At 49.6% G+C, this 19,670-nt stretch overlaps 1 protein-coding gene across 6 annotated transcripts in view; it reads right to left on the reverse strand.

The window, feature by feature from the left end:
* The window catches only part of CD276 (CD276 molecule), a 100,809-nt gene that overhangs the window by 15,347 nt on the left and 65,792 nt on the right, over positions 1–19,670 (reverse strand). For 4 of the 6 annotated variants that reach the window (XM_073363087.1, XM_073363086.1, XM_073363085.1 and 1 more), the window contains exons 5-6: positions 11,588–11,728; positions 550–591 (exon numbers count right to left, since the gene is read on the reverse strand). In XM_073363087.1, coding sequence (XP_073219188.1) covers positions 550–591; positions 11,588–11,728 — 183 coding nt within the window. Of the gene's footprint in view, positions 1–549; positions 592–11,587; positions 11,729–16,035; positions 16,203–19,670 lie in introns of those variants that run through there. The other 2 variants (XR_012161211.1, XM_073363089.1) reach the window with 2 other exon arrangements.

Raw genomic sequence — 19,670 nt, forward strand, 5'->3', positions numbered from 1 at the left:
TTCCGGGTCAGACATATTCTCTGACTCAGGGCTGGGCTCCTTTTTTCCTTAATACTCTTGTGAGTTTCATGCAAGAACATACCCTGTCTCATCTGCACTAGGGAAACTACTTCCTGCTGACCACAAGGTCAGCATTGGGTGTAGCTGACCCAGCAAGGGTCACTGTTTAAGAGCAAGAACTGTGTGTGGCCCAGTCACAGTGCTAACCAGAGCCACCAGGGTCCATTTTCAACTGTGTGTTCTGGTTGAAAACCAGATGCCCGGCAACCCTAGCTAAGACTGAGCAGGTGACAGTAAGAAACAAGCCAGGCAGCACAGAAACCAGTGGGAAGGTGCAGGGAGGAATTAGACCCACCCACCCATTCCAGCCCCCTCCACAGGGTGCCCCCTGGAACTCATGCAGGAGGCTGGAGTGGGAACACAAGGACCCACCTTCCCAGCATGCACGTTGGTTTCTCCTTTAGCAATCCCAGCCCCAACATGAAATTCAGTGCCCCAGCCTCCACCCTGGTCATCTACACAGAATGTGGGCTTTGAGATCTCACCAACCTGTTTTGGGTTCTCCATCATCCTCAATCTGCTCCTCCATCCCTGAAAAACAAAAGCCATGTGTGCATGAAGCCTCCGGAGGTGCGCAGAGAAATCACTGAGAAAATGGGGATGGGTAGGTAGAGGAGGCTCTCAGACCCAGCTCTATGGATGGTCCCCATCCCATCCCACAGCCCTCTGGCTATTCCAGCCCTGCCAATGCCCCTAGGTCTGAATCTGCAGCCCTATTATCCCAGCCCTGCCCCCACAGCTTTGCTGATGCTCCTCAATCCTGGCCCACAGCCCCTCTTGCTATCCCAGCCCTGGAACCCCATTCATTATCTGAAGCAGGGAGGACTGAGCAGAGGAGAGAGCCCGATTCCAGCTCTCAGGAGCCCATGCACCTGCAGTGGGAACAGGGGAGGGAAGCATTTATATGCAACAGTGATGGGCATGCATACTCTGATACAGATGAAACAGGCAGGAACTTGCTGGGGATAATGGCTCATCCGCAGCTAACAGGAAAGTGGGGAGGCTGTTTGCAGGTTGAGTCTGTCTGACGGGGCTGTGTGTACAGCTGTGTGTACAGGACTCTCCTTGAGCAGGGGCCTGCACAGAAGGCAATTTTAGCCTCTGGTAGCTAGTCAGGCAGCCCCAGGCTGCAGACTCTGTGATCCCAGACACAGAGCCTTGTCCTGTCCTAACTGTGATGCTTTGGTGCTATGGCGGTTCCTCTCCCCATCCCAGTGCAGAGCTAGGCCCTTGGCTGAAGCAGCGATTGGTAAGCGTGATCCCCTCTCCTCAGAGTGTAGAGGACACCCACCAATCAGTATGACGTGACACAGATGCCTGGCTGCCAAACAAAGGCTCTCCCGCCGCCAGCTCCCCTATTTATAGCAAAGCTGCCATCTGGAGCAGTGCTCTCTGAGTGGCTTAACAAGGCTCAGCATCCCCAAGCAGACACCTGGAGAGGACAGGTCTGGAGAGCTCCAAAGGGGCCTAGACCCAGAGGAGTTCCGATCGCTGGCATCTGCTTTCCAAGGTATGCTCCTTCTGCTTCCATGCACGCACCACATCGTGAGCACATACTGGAACACACGTCACATATGCACATTTCTGCCTGCAGATACTGGTACATGAACACATGCTGTATAAGCGAACAGTCATGTATGCACTGAATGATGCATGCTGTGGCATGTGAACCCACTAATGCTCAAGGCCAGCATGACTGCACTTCACGCCACCTTCATCCTCCTCACTCCAAGCCCACCGCAGAGGGACACGCCAGTCACACTAGGCTGTGCAGCCTCCAGCCCTTTGTATTTGTCCTGTGGGGCACCATAAGGGCAGGACTGCATCATGCCATTGTAACATGCACAGCCTGCTGTGACACTGCCAACGTGCAGGGAGACAGGCCACTGCTACTGACAGGCTGTAACGACGGTCTCCTACCTGACTCACCCAAGGCCACAGAAGAGTCCTTATCAGAGACTGCTTTGAGCAGGGGGTTGGACTAGATGACCTCCTGAGGTCCCTTCCAATCCTGATATTCTATGATTCTAAGACACTGAGCTAGAACCCAGGAGCTCCTGGCTCCCCAACCTTGTGCTGAAGCTGCTAAGCCACAACCAAGCTGTAACATCACCCTGCTTTGGTTCTGCCTGGCAGGGCCCTGCAAATTCTACATTCAAGACTGACCCACCACTTGTGACACCCTCCGAGTGTCTATGGGATTGCACCTGCCCTCAACAGAACAGACCCTGGACGTGCACCTCGGCTGCTCTGCAGGAATCCATCCTGACAAATCCTAGAGAGCATCCTCCACATTCCTTCCCTCCCCTGGGTTCTTCACAGGGCAAGTCGCTCTCCCCACCCCACCCCACCCCAGCAGCCAGACAGCTGAAATGGCACCAGGCGTGCCGAGATGGCAACGTCACCAGGGTCCCACATCAGCCCTGGAAGGTTCATGTAGCAAGCAAACAGGCCAGAAGGCTCCACGTCTATTCCATAACACTAATGCACTGTTAAAGGGGCACTACCGAAGTTAATAGCCCCCCAAGGGCAACCTGCACTTAGGAGCATTGGGATTGCCAGACTGGATCAGAACAGAGGTCCAGTGTCCTGTCTGCAACAGTGGCCAGCTGCTCCACAGGAAGGGGTAAGACCCCACACAACAGCTGTGGAATAATCTGCCCCCTCGTTACAATTTATACTGATCTCTACCAGACAAAAACTGGCTGAAGTACCAGGCATATTATCCCTTCCAAAATTTGTTAGCATTAAGTAAGATAACTTTGCATATTTTTGTTATCCATCTAGACGTAACAATCTCTTAGAAACGAGCTAAGATCTTGGCCTCAACAATTTCATGTGGCAGGGAGTTCCACGATACAGTCAAATTTTTGTGGAAAAAAGCATTTCATTTTATCAGTTATAAATCTGCCCTTTTAATTTGGTGGAGCAATGGAACATTTTTTGTTGTGTACGCTTGTGGCGTCAGGTTCAAATCCCACCTAATCTGCCACAGAAGCAAAGAAAATGGCTGGCCCTGTTGTGTTGGGTTATGGTCTTGGTTTATATTGCCAACGATCCCGGATTTAAATCCTGGGGCAGCAGAAATGAAAAATAACTATGACCCGTGTTACACAGACGATTTGACTAGATGATCTTAATGATCCCTTCTGACCTAGGAATCTATTAATGTGACATTATTGACATGAACTGTGACCGCATAGATCATTGTTGCAACCAAGGTCCTATAATTGCACCAAATCTTGTACAAAGGAGGTCAAGTAAGGTGTCTATGAAAATGTTGTAATTTGTTGGTTAGGATTATGCTGTCTGTATGTGTGTATCATTTTTGTATTTGAAGTTATGAATATTAGCTATGTACTTGTATCTCAATGTGTTTGATTCTAAGTAGTATCAGTGAAACATTTGGTCAGCTTCTTGAGAAAGGACTATTCTGAGTAAGTGCCCAATCAAGAAACACTTAACTGACAATGGACCTTGGGAGACTCTGATCCACATCTAAGGAGCCTTCCTAGGAACGTTCAAGGTAGCATGTGAGCAATGGCTGCCACCAGCAAACTGAATCATGCATGGACTTACCCATGGGACTCCAAACTCCAGCTTGCTGCTGTGACTTTCCACAGTAAGAACAAAGGGGTCCCTCCACATGGCAGAGGATATAAAAGGCCCTGGAAACCCCTCCATTTTGTCTTCAATCCTGCTTCTAACTGCTGGAGGAACTGTGCTTGAAACTGGAGCTCTGAACAAAGAGCTGAACGACCCATCCAAGCTGGGATGTTTGTACTCCAGAGACTTGATTGGTTTAAATCAGCAGTAATCCCAACAAGCCTGAACTAAAAACTTTAACATTGTTGTATGTATTTAATTCCATTTAACCAATTTTAACTCTCATCTATATTTCTTTCTTTTTATGAATAAACCTTTAGATTTTAGATTCTAAAAGATTGGCAACAGCGTGATTTGTGGGTAAGATCTGACTTGTATATTGACCTGGATCTGGTACTTGGTCCTTTGGGATCGGGAGAACCTTTTTTCTTTTACTGGGGTATTGGTTTTCATGACCATTCATCCCCATAAGGAGTGGTGCTGGTGGTGATACTGGGAAACTGGAGTGTCTGAGGGAATTGCTTCTGGTTTGCCAGTGTGGTAAAAAACAAAGTCCTCTCTGTTTGGCTGGTTTGGTGTGCCTTAGTAGTGAAGGACCCCCAGTCTTGCTGTGACAGCCCTGCTCTAAGCAATTTGTCCTAAATTGATACTCTCAGTAGTGTCCCGCCAAAGGCCGCTTTGTTACACCTGTTGCATAGGGTTATGGTCTTGCTTTATAATGCCAAAGGTCCCGGGTTTAAATCCTGGGGCAGCAGAAATGAAAAGTAACTATGACCCATGTTACAGAGAAAATTTGCCTAGATGATCTTAAAGATCCCTTCTGACCTAGGAATCTATTTATGGTTTCACTGATTGTCCCTTTGTTCTTGTGTTAGGAGACTCTCCCTGTCTACCTTCTCTTGACCATTCATCATGATTTGCTTACTTCACTGACAAAAATGACTCATCAGTCATGTAGAAGCAGCCCACCTACCAGGAGAGCCAGCCGAATTCTATTCTGCTTGTGCAACAACAGACTCATGAAGCGAGTTCCATCTGTAGAATCTTCATCATCTCTGGCTCCGAGGCTGAAGGAGGAGGAAAGAACCCAGCCAAATTTCCCACACCTGGGTGGAGTTTGAGTGGTGGCAGCTAGAAAAACCCACCTTTTTTTGCTTTCACAAATTGAGCCCATTGGTTCCGGAACCAGTGGGAGACAATAAGTATGGAATGCCAACAAAGCTGGTTTTACAGCCACTCCGAATGTGCAACTGCACTTAAAGGAACAAAGAACCCCTTTTCATACAAATACCTTTCAGAAATAAAGAACAGGGAAAAGGACAAGGATGCAGAAAATAGAGAGCGAGGGGGAGAACAGTTTTTCAAACAGGGGCTTTCAAAGTGCTTCCAGCGAGACATTGGCAGGGCTTTAATTAATTCTTTCAAAGCTGAACACACATGGGCAGGGATAAAGGAACAAGAGAGGCAGAGCACAGAGCATCTGTGTCTCATGCTATTTCCTTGACATTTCCATGGTGGCAAACGCTAGTGATGTCTTCTCAGATGAGAAGATGGGTACAGAAAGGAAAGGAGCTATCCCGAGTGCATACTACCCTTTGTGTGTTTGCACTTGGCCAACTGTTACTTTGCACGTCACATCTCCTCCGTCGGGGGTGGGGTGAGGAGTCACGAGGGAAGGGAAATGTCAGAGAAGATTGAGAGGCAGGTTCTGAGCATCTGCCTCTTGGCTGGCGCCACCTCGCTGCTTCCAAAATGTCAGCTGCAAACCTCAACAACAAAGATCCCACCCCCCCCCAGGCAGATCATCTCTGTTTGCTCCCCAGGGAGATGATGCATAATGTTTGCAACAGGCACATCCATCCCAAGGTATCCCAGGGGATAGACTGCTGCTGCTAACTTGGGTCCTTGCCCCACAGCTGTGGTTAGGCAGACACGTGTGGACAACACAGGACACCCTCCTTGGCATAGGGTGCATCCAAACTCTGGGAATGCACATGGCTGGGGAGAGGAGAGATACCTGGTGCATCTATTACGACCCCAGAGAGTAGGAACCCAGCTTGGGCTAACTGGGGCATCGCACTAAAAGGGATTAAATCCTGTGGTCCAATTTCTTTGGTCCCACTTTGTAGTAGCAGCATTGCAAGCTTTCACCCAGCCGTCCCCACAAAAATACTACCACTAAATGTGACTTGACTGAAAAACCAGCCATGTAACCCAGAAACCTGCCTCTCAGTCATTTTGATTCAGCCTTCTGGTAGAGGTGGAACACTAGTTTGCCCCTTTTCCAGCATCTTTCATCTAGGGATTTCAAAACCCTGGAATGAGTTATGCCTCCCAACCCTTCTGGGAGGTGGGGACATTTCACAGCTGGAAACACTTTCTACATGTAACACTTTACAAAGGAGTATCATTATCTCCATTTTACAAATGGAGAAACTGAGGCCCGGGGAAGTGAAATGACTGGCCCAAGATCACCCAACTAACCAGTAGCAGAGGTACAAACAGAACACAGGTCTTCCCAGTCCTGTGCTCCATCCCTAAGGCTCACCTCAAGTCAGGGCAGAGCCCAGCACCCAAGAGCCTGAACTCCCAGTCTAAAGAACCCAGTGTGTCATTTACAGAACCCATCACTGCTGGGTGATTTTCCCTGGTCCATTTAGAGCAGGGAATCGGTGCTGGAGCATAGGAAATACACACCTTGCTTCCACTCTCTGTGCCTTTATTCAGTTCTCTGCTGAGTTCATGGCAGAGGATTAAGGAGGCGGTAGAAGAATTCTTAGATTATTTTGCCAGTTTTTATGGACATTTAAACATTTTCACAGATTTTATTGATGGGCAATTCCCCCCCTTCCATCCCTGGTTTCTTTTTTTTCCCCCCTCTCTCCTTTTTGCGACAGGCTGTGAATTTATCTACAACCCAGATGGCACTGGGACTAGAAGTTAGCATCATTTGTAATATTAAACCAGTTCCTCCACTCCACTTCCCTCCCACAGTAGTACCCCTTTGCACAAACACAAACCTGCACAAAACTGCATCTGTTCCATTCAATGTAGCAGGTGCCTGGGTGCAGCAGCCAGTATGGGTTGTAGGTAAACCTGCTATTGAAAGTGCTAGTTAGTGTATGTGTATTTACCATGGCCTTCTAGTGGCTGGAGGCCTAAAGAAGATAAAAGCCCTACTGCTCGTGCCAGCAGCTGTTTTCACTCCAGTGTGCTGGGTTCTGTCTGCAATGCTGCATGCATGTGGCGGCGCAGACAGCTTAGGGGTCTGTAGGGATGCAGCTACTCAAACATGGCAGCCCTCCAGCACTGCTACTTTCCAGGGAAATTCTGGCTGTGTTAACTTCCGAGGCATGATGCCATTTTTGGAAGCCAGAGAGCCATACAGAGGGGCTCACCCTGAGACTTCTCTGTACCTTGGCAACATTCCATTGCTATTGATTGAAAGGGCCATTCATCAGTGCCAGGAGCCTTGATATTCAAATTGCCTTGTGTCTGGGCCACATGGAAGGCAGCAAGCCTGAGGCCCTCTCACAATGCACTCCTTGACTGTGAGAAGGCAGGGGTCTGCGCCAGGTAAGCATCCTGCTCTCCTGGTACCCTGGAGGATTCTCGGGTGTTTCAGTCCCCTGCTGTGCTGCAGTCCCCAGCACTCCCTTCTGCAAACCACAGGATCCTGTCTGGGTCCAGCAGCCTGAATTCAATAGCAGTACAAATGAGCCCCCTTTCTTCTCTCCCACATGGGGGCACTGCACCTGGCCATTCAATGGGCATGTCTAGACAGCAATCAAGATGTGTGATTGCAACATGTGTAGACAGACCCAAGCTGGCTTTGATCCAGCAGTAAAGCTATGGCAGCTGGACTTAGCCCTGCCCCTGCAGGACCCTGAGCTTTGATCAAGCTAGCCTGGGTATCCCTACACATGCTGCAGTCACATGTCCGGAGAGCAGCAGAGACACACAAGGCGCAGAGAGTGTTGTGGGCAGGCCCATATCTGTAGTATGGGCCTCCCTCCCGTGGTACTGCAATATCAGCACAGGCAACACATTGGCTAGGGCTACCAGACAAACCCCTGAGACTTTGCAACACAAACCCAGCAGCCACAACCATCCCTATGTACACATGGGCTCCTTGATCTTCTGTCACCTCCCGCTGATAGATGGCACAGGGTTCTTGGACTGGCCTGCCTCGTTCTCACCCCTTGCCCCCAGGTGTGCAGCCCAACAGAGGGTTGATCCAGCAGAATGCAGCTCATCTGCAAGTGTTTCCTTCCCCCACCGTGAGATGATGGTGATTGCGAAAGCAATCAGTGCCAGGTGGGGGAAGAAAGACACTTCAAAAGCAAGCGGGACTGGAGTTGGGAGGCTGCACCCCTCTGGCACAGCTGGGTCCCCCAGAGGGGGGCACTAGCCCCTCCCGTGGGGGGTAAGGAAAGCAGAGCACATGCCATAGGCTAGTTCAAATGAGTTAGGGGGTGCTGGAGGCACACAGGAGCTCAATAGGCCATTAGCTCTCCATGGAGTCAGGTACAAGGCAGGCCGGCACTATGGCAACCTTCCCATACCCAGCTCCGCCAGGGCGCTCAAACCTCCAGCCGCAGCTCAGGTGGCTGGCACAGTAGAGGGACCAGTGCTGCGATGCGCTGGCCCCAGGACTGGAACAGCAGGGCGTGTGCAGACTAGGGCAGAGAGGGTGGGGTTCCAGGGCACAGGCAGGAGGTACAGTGTGCGAGTTTGAGCAGCACCGGCCTGAACAGACCCCATATTGCTCACATTTAAGTTCACTAAATTCACTCTAACCCAGGCTCCTGCCGGAAGCTGCCTGCAAACCTCCTGCCCGCCCAGAGGGCGGTGAGAGCCCTTGGGGTACGTTCCTGGACAGAGCCTTGCTGAAATCAGGCAGCAGTGAAACACACATGGACATGTCGCTATTGGTACCTCCCCATTGGCCATGTCACAGGTCTGGGGATAGTGGAGCTAGCGGCTTACGACCATCCATCAAGCAGAGTGGGAGAATTTCACACCTAACACCCTACTGCCTCTCACTTAGCAAAACCCTCACAGCTCTGCTCCAAGCTGGGCTGCCACATAAACACCCCTCTATCGTCTCCAGCATACAGGGCTTCTCACCATTGGCAGAGCCTTTCCCCCTACACTGACACAATTAGAGGCCTTTGAGTGGTAAAGTTTCCCCCAGGCACTGTGTGCATACTGCATTCTCCACCGCCCTCAGCTGCCTGCAGCAGGGCGAATTCCCTGGAGCTGGGCTCATCCTTAGAGGTGTAGGTAGTGGTGGTCATCCATAGTTCAGGAGGTTTTCTCCACCCAGTCAATAACATTTGGAATAACCAGCTCCTCCCAGGCCAGCAACATCAAAACTGCCCTCAGCAGGGAAGTCACACCCAGGGAGATGGGCATCAGATCTGCCAGAAGCCCAGCATCTTCCTCCCCAAAGTGCTTCAAGCACGCCAGGACAAAGGGAGTGGAAACTGCCTACATCTCCCAAGCAGCAGAATCGCTGAGCCCATTGAATTCAGAGGGACTCAAGCCCGTGCATAAGTGCTACCCTGAATTGGGCCCTGCCATAAATATAAAGGGAAGGGTAAACACCTTTAAAATCCCTCCTGGCCAGAGGAAAAACCCTTTCACCTGTAAAGGGTTAAGAAGCTAGGATAACCTCGCTGGCACCTGACCAAAATGACCAATGAGGAGACAAGATACTTTCAAAGCTGGAGGGGGGGGAAACAAAGGTTCTCTCTGTCTGTGTGAGGCTTTTGCCGGGAACAGAAAGGAATGGAGTCTTAGAACTTAGTAAGTAATCTAGCTAGATATGCCTTAGATTCTGTTTTGTTTAAATGGCTGATAAAATAAGCTGTGCTGAATGGAATGTATATTCCTTTTTTTGTGTCTTTTTGTAACTTAAGGTTTTGCCTAGAGGGACTCTCAACGTTTTGAATCTGATTACTCTGAAAGGTATTTACCATCCTGATTTTACAGAGGTGATTCTTTTACTTTTTCTTCAATTAAAATTCTTCTTTTAAAAACCTGATTGCTTTTTCATTGTTCTTAAGATCCAAAGGTTTGGGTCTGTGTTCACGTATGCAAATTGGTGAGGATTTTTATCAAGCCTTCCCCAGGAAAGGGGGTGTAGGGTTTGGGAGGATTCTGGGGGGAAAGACGTTTCCAAGTGGGCTCTTTCCCTGTTATATATTTGTTAGACGCTTGGTGGTGGCAGCAATAAAGTCCAAGGGCAAAAGGTAAAATAGTTTGTACCTTGGGGAAGTTTTAATCTAAGCTGGTAAAAATAAGCTTGGGGGTTTTCATGCAGGTCCCCACATCTGTACCCTAGAGTTCAGAGTTGGGAAGGAACCTTGACATGGTGGAAGCAGTGGGATTAACTTGAAATCATTTTGAGATTTTTTGAACAAGAAGCACAGATTTTAAAAAGGGATTTTTTTTTGCCTTTGGGCTGCTGGAAAGCAGGTTTTCAGCTGAAAGCAGTTAAGAGTTGTTTTTTTTTGTCTCTGCTTGGGGTCCAGAGCAGAGACAAAAGGGAATTGTCTTTTGTGAGCTGGAGTTTTCTCTACCAAAAGGCAGGGTAGTTAACCTCCTGCAGGGAAATTCACAAGTCTTCACAGACCTGAAGAAGATTTTTTTTACCTAAGAGCAACTAGAGGGGTTTTCTGTCTATTTGCCTGGAGACAAAGGTGTTAGGGTTTTTTTTAAGGATTTTTCTGTAGGCTGACCATCACTGTCAGAGAACATAGGTATCTGGTTACAGCACAGCAAAATTTTACAAGCTAAGTTTTTTGTTTGTTTTATTTCTAACTCTCGGGTGTAGAGATAGTTAAAAATAGAGAGGCAAACATGACAGAGCCCAAAACAGAAACAGCCAAAGAGGCTGCCCACAGGAGAGCTATGGAGGCAAAGGAAAAAGAAATGGAGGAAAAGGAAAAAGAGAGGAAGCATACCCTGGAGATAGAGAAGGCAAAGGCTCAGCAGAATAGCAATCCTTCTCCAGGTACCATTTCACATCCCAGGAAGTTCCCCACCTACAAGGCAGGCGATGATACCGAGGCCTTCTTAGAAAACTTCAAAAGGGCCTGCCTTGGGTATAGCATCTCTACAGACCAATACATGGTAGAGCTGAGGCCGCAGCTCAGTGGACCCTTAGCTGAGGTGGCGGCTGAAATGCCTAAGGAACACATGAACAAGTATGAATTGTTTAAAACCAAGGCGAGAGTCAGAATGGGGCTAACACCCGAGGATTCCCGTCGGCGGATCAGAGCCCTAAGATGGAAACCAGACGTGTCATTTACCCGCCATGCCTACCACATTAACCAAGGGGTACTGGCAGGTACCGCTAGATGAATCCGCCAAGGAAAAGTCAGCCTTCACCACACAGGTCGGGCTGTATGAATTTAATGTATTCCCTCTCGGGCTGCGGAATGCACCCGCCACCTTCCAAAGACTTGTAGATGGTCTCCTAGTGGGATTAGGAGAATATGCAGTCGCCTACCTTGACGATGTGGCCATATTTTCAGATTCCTGGGCAGAACACCTGGAACATCTACAAAAAGTCTTCCAGGGGGCAGGGATAGCTCAGGGGTTTGAGCATTAGCCTGCTTAAACCAGGGTTGAGAGTTCAATCCTTGAGGGGGCCATTTACGGATCTGGGACAAAAATTGGGGATTGGCCCTGCTTTGAGCAGGGGGTTGGACTAGATGACCTCCTGTGGTCCCTTCCAACCCTGATATTCTATAAGGGAGGCAGGACTAACTGTTAAGGCTGAGAACCTTGACAGGCCCTCCGGGCTCGGAGCAGACAGACTCTGAGAATTCACACCCTCGCCATACACACACACACACACGAGAGAGAGAGAGAGAGAGAGAGCGAGCACGCCAGGCTCTGGGCTCCTTACCGGCATTCTCTTCCTCTTCCTTGCAGCTCTGGCGAATTTTCTTCCGGCACACGTAAGCCAGGGCGCCCAGTAGCCCCAAGATGCAGATAGCGAGTCCCACGGTCACCCAGAGAGCCACGGCAGGGAAGGTGAGGTGCTGGCCTTCAGAGAGAAAAACAGAAATGCCACCATGGTCAGTGCTGCTGCTACAGAGAGAGAGGGAGCACATCCCAGAGGAATGCCAAAAGCTATGCCCTGGCTCCTTGCTCCCCTCCTATGGGAAGGGCGTTTGGTGGGACAGAGACACTGAGGGGCTCTTTGTCCTGTGCCTCCCCCATTAGCAAGGTACTAGAGCACACACTGAACTGCAAGCTGGGGAGCACTGCCACTGCCTTCAATGGGACAACTCACGTGCTTGGAGTTAGGCATGTACTGAGTCAATGCCTGAGTGCATCAAGGGAGATGATCCCAGGCCAGTGCCCGGGGGGATCTCAGTGGCCCCCCAGAGCTCAGGAGCTATCGCAGTCTCCCTTGCTGCGGCGATGGGCAGCCCGCAAAAAGGTGGAGGTGGCTCAGTGGGGATGACACAGCCCTAAGTCAGGGTTCATCTCCGAGTCTCGGAGTGTGCAGAGCAGAGTGGGAAATCTGACCAGAACAGGTGGCCTTCCAGCACCTCCTGCTTCCGGGAAGCCAGCCCAGCTACGGACACCTCAGAAATAGAGTGATGGGAGCTTTGGGGTAAATATGGGGGAGTCTGATTTTATCACCCATTCCTACCCTGCTCTGCCACGAGGGGGCGAGGCTAGCTGATGCGCAGAGTACTAAGGAAAAAGGCAGTCAGTTCAGAGGGTCTCCTCTCCCCATGGCAGAGGGTGTTTTAGGTGGGTTAGGCTGACTTCCTCCGCCAGTTACTTGCATTTCAGACTACCTCAAACACAATAACTGGTGCAAAAACACTCCCACCATGGGGTCACGGGTGCACACATTACACAGAATGTGGATGGCCGCCAGGCCTGCAGCTGACTCATTCAGCTGAGAGATCTTGAACCAAGCCAAAAGGAGAGAACGAGTCACTCCCAAAAATATGTAGCAATTAAAAAAAAAAAAAAAAAAGTGTGTGAGAACTGCAGTTCTCAAAAAGCCATTCAAAACCACCTGGTTTCTAAGTTCTCTCAGTCACTGCTTTGTGCAGCCTCGGTGTAATGTTTTATGCGAAATAGCCTAATTTGCATAATCACAAATAATTTGCTTATAACCATAAACTTCAGCACAAAAGGAAAATCTGCATGGGTTTAATAATGTTGAAAAGCGTTGGCTCAGCAGCCCTGGTGAATGAAGCGCCCCGCCAGCTAGTTGCAGGGAAAATGCTTTCTCGATGTGAGAGCTAGGATGGCCCAGTGGTTAGGGAGATCTGGAGATCTGGGATCAAGTTGCTGCTCTCCCATCATCATCCTGTGTGACCCTGAGCAAGTCACTCTCTCTCTGTGCCTCGGTTTCCCCATCTGTACAATGAGAACAGCCCTGCCTCCCAGGGATGCTAAAGTTTCTGAGGTGTTCCAATGACTGGTACTTGGCTGTCCCCCATTACCATAAGACCCCATCCTGCCAGCTTAGCTAAACGCCATTTGCCTGAGCAGTGGGTGTAGCCTGAACTAATACTGAAAATGGCTTAATTGCAAAAGTACCGTAAAGACGAAAGTGTGTACAATTGAGATCAAAGCCAGGCCCAGCTGTTGGTGCTGACCGGGGGTTAGTCCTGCCTATGGTTGCAGCTAAAAACTCTTCAGAGCAGGATTGGTCCAAACTGTTAACAACAAGAAGGGGGAGTTGCTCCTGGTACAGCCAAGACCTAAACTATCCTAAGAGTGAGTGAAGATGAGAAGGCAGAGGCGGATGTGTGTCTGTATAAATTAGATAGAGGAAAGCTGTTTGCTGTGACAGTACTTTAACCACAGTTCATGCTACTGGGTTAATATGTTTAACTTTCTCTCTTCAGAGTTCATTAAATAGTATTTAGATGAACACACTCTAGCTCTCAGCATAGCAGAGGAAGAGAGACTGCAGTGCATCCTACAGGATATGCTGCATGTTCTGGTGAAGTTTGCTGGGGAAGATAGTGTGAGGATTGGTCCCATTATTTAGAATATGCTACAAGTGCCTCACCATCAGCAATCATCTGCAAAGATGCTTCTCAGAACTGCTAAATTTCCTCATTCCATCCCATATGGCTGAAGTGGGCTTTAAGTGAGGCAGCATGGCCTAGTGGATAGAGTATCAACTAGCACTCAGGAGAGTTGGGTTCTAGTCCCAGCTCTGCCACTGGCCTGCTCCTTGAATTTAGGCTTCACCGCCCTGTACCTCAGTTTCCCCATCTATAAAATGGAGCCAATTCTCACCTCCCTCAAGATCTACAGGGGAAAAGGGCTTTGTGAGAGCTAGGTATTATTACAGGGTGCCTTGGCCTTGTGCCCATGGTGATGGGGCTTTAGAGTTAGATTAGCTAGTGGTAGATCAGGTGACTGCTTGTCAAACTAGGCCAGCTGCAGCCTCTCAGCCATCTCAACAGCACCTGTAGAACCATGTGGTGCTCTCAGGCCATTTGGATCTTTGGATGTTCTAACTGCCACCTTCCACCATGGTTCTGGATGCAGCAGGCAACGCAGGAAAGCAGCTGGTTGAGTCACTCCATAAAACACTTCATCAACCTTTAAATAATTATACTAATACATTCAGATCAAACGCTGATCTGTCTCATGTTAGGAGTCTGGAGAGGAGACTCAGGTGCTGCTTCATCCTTCCCCTGCAATCTAACTCCAGCAGTGAGTGATAGGAGCAGGCACGGCACGTTCCCACCAAAGGTTCAGAGGTATTCACGCACGTCCTGGCATGCACCTCAGTGGGTCACCCATGCCACCCATGGGCTGGGGGTGGTATCTGGCCACGGAAACTAAGCTGGGGCATACACAAAAGCAGCGGACGTGTTGTTCCTTGACTTTAGCAAAGCTTTTGACACAGTCTCCCACAGGATTCTTGCCAGCAAGTTAAAGAAGTATGGGCTGGACGAATGGATTATAAGGTGGATAGAAAGTTGGCTAGATTGTCAGGCTCAACGGGTAGTGATCAATGGCTCCATGTCTAGTTGGCAGCCGGTATCAAATGGAGTGACCCAAGGGTCGGTCCTAGGGCCGGTTTTGTTCAATATCTTTGTTAATGATCTGGAGGATGGTGTGGATTGCACCCTCAGCAAGTTTGCAGATGACACTAAACTGGGAAGAGGGTACACTGGAGGGTAGGGATAGGATACAGAGGGCCCTAGACAAATTAGAGGATTGGGCCAAAAGAAATCTGATGAGGTTCAACAAGGACAAGTGTAGAGTCTTGCACTTAGGACTGAAGAATCCCATGCACCGCTACAGACTAGGGACAGAATGGCTAGGCAGCAGTTCTGCAGAAAAGGACCTAGGGGTTACAGTGGATGAGAAGCTGGATATGAGTCAACAATGTGCCCTTGTTGCCAAGAAGGCCAATGGCATTTTGGGATGTATAAGTAGGGGAACTGCCAGCAGATCGAGGGACGTGATCATTCCCCTCTATTCGACATTGGTGAGGCCTCATCTGGAGTACTATGTCCAGTTTTGGGCCCCACACTACAAGAAGGATATGGAAAAATTGGAAAGCGTCCAGCGGAGGGCAACAAAAATGATTAGGGGACTGGAACACATGAGTTATGAGGAGAGGCTGAGGGAACTGGGATTGTTTAGTCTGCGGAAGAGAAGAATGAGGGGGGATTGGATAGCTGCTTTCAACTACCTGAAAGGGAGTTCCAAAGAGGATGGCTCTAGACTGTTCTCAGTGGTAGCAGATGACAGAACAAGGAGTAATGGTCTCAAGTTGCAGTGGGGGAGGTTTAGGTTGGATATTAGGAAAAACTTTTTCACTAGGAGGGTGGTGAAACACTGGAATGTGTTACCTAGGGAGGTGGTGGAATCTTCTTCCTTTGAAGTTTTTAAGGTCAGGCTTGACAAAGCCCTGGCTGGGATGATTTAGTTGGGGCTTGGTCCTGCTTTGAGCAGGGGATTGGACTAGATGACCTCCTGACGTCCCTTCCAACCCTGATATTCTATAATTCTATGATCTACGGGGGGAAGGGAGGAATTGAGCTAGAGGTGCTGTTATGGTACAGCATTGGCCCAAATACTGTAGCAACTCTACAGCCTGTGTAATATGTTGGCTAAGCGGACTGCTCCCTCTAGCAGCTGGTCCAAACAGAAGATAAAAAGCTGCCTACTAGTGCAGTTTTTCTTTTAGCTCAGGTAGCAGAGGCCTGTGCTTATAGTGCCAAAGGTCCCAAGTTCAAAGCCTGCTGACAACCCATGATATGGGGATGTTACACAAAGTGGAAGTGTTTGGGCTACTCCTGAATAATAAACAGCTCACTGGGTTTGTTTTAAATAAAGGAAGATGCAGACCTGGGCACCAGTCCTTCAGAGGCAGCCAAGTAGTAAATAAATAGGCAGATTCTTTTTTTCATCCATTTTGTCTTCAAATTCCTTGATCATCAGGAGTAGCTTTGGTCATAAGAGATCTGGATTTTGTTTGAGGAATGAGAATACAGGAGTACCTCTGGTTACACGAGCTGGGATTAAAAACAAAAAGGCCCATCAATCCTCAGGCTTCAGGGAAACAGCCAATCGCCCTTAGGGATCAGGAAGGGATTTCTTCCCATGGCTCTGCAGGGTATCGCACAAGCAGGTCAATTACAGTGGCTTGCACGTATCTGGCACTGGCCGCTGCTGAAGAAAGGAGAGTGGAGTATATAGGACACATGTACGTATGGTCCCGCCACAGGAAAGCCTGCTACCTCTGCTGCCGCCACAAAGGACCTGAAGCAAACCCAACACCGGTCTCCCCTACACATACACACACCCCTCTTGCCCAGGAAACAAAACTGGAGCAAATGAGTTTACATTTACATGGTAATTTGCCCAGCAATTAGTTCTGTGGTGCAAGGTTGCTCTGCTGGGAGGGAGGAGAAAAAAAAGCTGGGTACAATGCCAGAGCAGCACAACAGGACACACATCAAATGCATGAGACACAGAGCAAGGGCTGCCAGCCAGCTACAGAAAACGCTGGGCAGTTCTGATTCCCAGAATCCTGCCCCGGAGCCTGCTGGAGGAGAAGAGAATCCTGGACTTGAGCATTGGACACAGGATGTGGGGGAGTAAATGCCATATCATTATTTTGCCCATTGGACAAACACATGGAGGTGGCAACTCCATTAGGAAAGTACCACGACTCCCAAGGGAAACCTCAAGTGGGCTGCACATGATGAATGGCAATGGATTCAACAGTGAGTCTGTTACACAACCGACTGTTGTGTGCTCTACTGAGAACATACCAACCAAGCTTTCTCTCCAGACATAGAATTCTGTTGTCCAGGGTCTGCAGAGAGAGAATCCAGGGTACAGGCTGAGCAGTCTGAGGGTGGAACTCTAGTGGCAGGCAGACCGGACAGCAGCGTCAAGGGGATGTGTCTGCATAGTGCAGATAACTTCATGAGCCCAGAGATTTGCCATGGCCTGTCTTATTGCAGGAGAACTTTCATCTGGGAAGTTCTGTTTAAAGGAGACAAGCCTTGGGACTCCGTCTAGCTCTGCAATGGGTTGGCCAACAAGCTGCACACTTGCTTTAGTAGGTTGGCCTTGCTCAAGAGAAATGAGTTTGCGAATCTTACTGGGGATGGGGAGAGGATTAAAGAGCGATAAACAGCGGTGTTCAAACCCATATAGAAAATTGCATGACTGGGGCAGTTATAGCCCTATCCACTCACATTCCTTTAGTGCTCTAAGAGGAAGTGCTGAAAGTCTGGGAAGATACATGTTCTTCACAACCAGTGGTGCCCATTATTCTTATAAATATTCCATTCTGAGCCTAGAATTTCCCTCAACTGAGTGGTAGACAGCAGGAGTCCAGGATCTTGCAGATCAGCTTCTCAGTAGAAGAGAAATCAGTTATGTGAAATCCGGGTAAATTCTAAGTGTAATTTTTTTATTTACCTGTACATCAGCCCCTCAGAATCTCAGCTCAGCACCAATGTTTGGTTCCCAGAGGGCCATGCTGCCTCAGGAATTAACTCTCAGAGATCAAGGCACACAGAAATCTCTCCTAACGCTCACACAGCTCCCTCTTCACAAGACACTGACTCTACCCAGAATCTCACCTCACCAAAATCTAGCAACAACACAGCATATCTTCCCAAGGCATGTTCCAAGACTTTTTCTCACAAGAAAAAGACTTGGATAACTATAACAGCACCACCTGGTCCTCCCTGAAATAAGCTTATCCACTTCGGCCAACCTATACAGCAGGCCCCTGGGGAGGACAAATAGTCTGTATCCTCCCTCTTTCTCTTCACATGTCAGGATTCTGGGACCTTTACCCGGCAGGCTCTGCCACCCAAGCCAAGAAGCAGCAGGCTGGAGCTATTGGAATGATATGTGACCACCCACACTCAGGTACCAGACTGAAGTCAGACACCACAGGCGTATGTTTGGCGCTGAGAGGAGGCAACAGCACTCCAGCTTGAGACTTATCGACTCAGTAAGCAGAACGACCATCTCAGCGAGTGCTCTTCAGTACACGTCCACCCTTCTCCGGCAGAGGACATATGCTGGATCTTAGTCAGCACGGCATCACTCCCATGCTCAACCCATGTAACTACACTGAAATCACAGCTTACCACAGCTGGATAAGATTCCATTAGTGCTCTGCAAGGAGTGTTGTCTAGCGCTCACCCATCTCTGCCCTCCCCACGCGTTCCCCTGGGACATTCAGCATTGGTCTGGGACCCGGGGAATGCAGTTCCCTGGTGCCACTTGAGCCCACCACCTCTATTCCTCTAGTGGTGGTGCCTAGCACTAGCTGTGTCTGTATGGAAGAAATCCTGGTCCTCCATCCTCCGCCCAGCATCTGCACAGCAGTGCTTAGCTTGCTGGAAGGAGCGCCATGAATCTAGCCAAAAGCTTTATGCTCCACCGGGGACCCTCTTTCACATCCCAGCAAGTGGTGTACCAAGGATAATTAAGCACTAAATTAATGTTACCGATAAGTGTGCAAGGTTATAAAGATCTCCAAGGCAGCTATAAAAGCAGAGCTAGCAAGGACAATTGGAAGCCCTTTATAACCCAGCTGCGAGCTAGTCACCTGCGCAACTGAGACAGGCCCATAAAGTATTTTACTGAGAAGTCGAACTTCTCCTGCCAGCTCAGCTTCCACGAAACGGAGCCTGGGACCCACCTGGGTCCCGTTGCATTCAATGGGAGCGGCTCTGCCCGGGGCCAGAACTGGGCAGAGATTTCAAGCACCCCCTTTACCAATGGAGTAGCTGGGGTAGTTCAATCATGCAGCAGGAACACAAAGGGCAGAAAATGACCCAGGACGAGTAGCCAACCCAGGACGCCTGGCTACTTCCAGACCAAATTCACTCCGTTCTCCTTGCTTTCCTCTTTAAAATGGAGCATGAACATCCCCAATCTCCCCAGAGTCTGGACTATCTAGGCACTAATGAGAGGGGGAGGGGAGCTGACCACAGAGCAGGGGAACACGACAGGTGTCCAGGAGAAGGGGAGCAAGATTCCTCCAAGAAAACAGGAGGAGGGTGGAAGAGCAAAGCCACATGAACGTTCCCCTCTGCCCTCCCAGAGCTGGGGTTGAGCCCTGCTCCCTCTTCAGGGATGGCAGGGGACAGTGGGGCAGCCAGCACCGTCTGCACCCCAGAGCAGCCTGACCCATCGCTCTAGGTGAAGCACACCACACAAATTGCACCCCTACACCCGTTTCCTCAGGAGTCGTGTCCCCCAGCAGCAGCAGCTGGATGGGTGGACTGTGTGTTTTGGAGAGGAAAGGGGACCGGAAGGGGTGCCAAGCAGGACTGTAGGACTGGGTGAATTTCATCGAGGGGGCTGAGGGGCACCGATTATGTCTCAGGGCGGTAAAGGGCTGAGCCACAGCACAACCCATGGCTGGACAAGAGAGACCCAAGTGGAACAGAGGGTCTGGCTGGACTGTTGCCTATCTCCCCTTCAGATGGGGTCCCTAGTCCCTG

The sequence above is a fragment of the Lepidochelys kempii genome, chromosome 10, assembly GCF_965140265.1.
Source record: "Lepidochelys kempii isolate rLepKem1 chromosome 10, rLepKem1.hap2, whole genome shotgun sequence".
Lineage (NCBI taxonomy): Eukaryota > Metazoa > Chordata > Testudines > Cheloniidae > Lepidochelys > Lepidochelys kempii.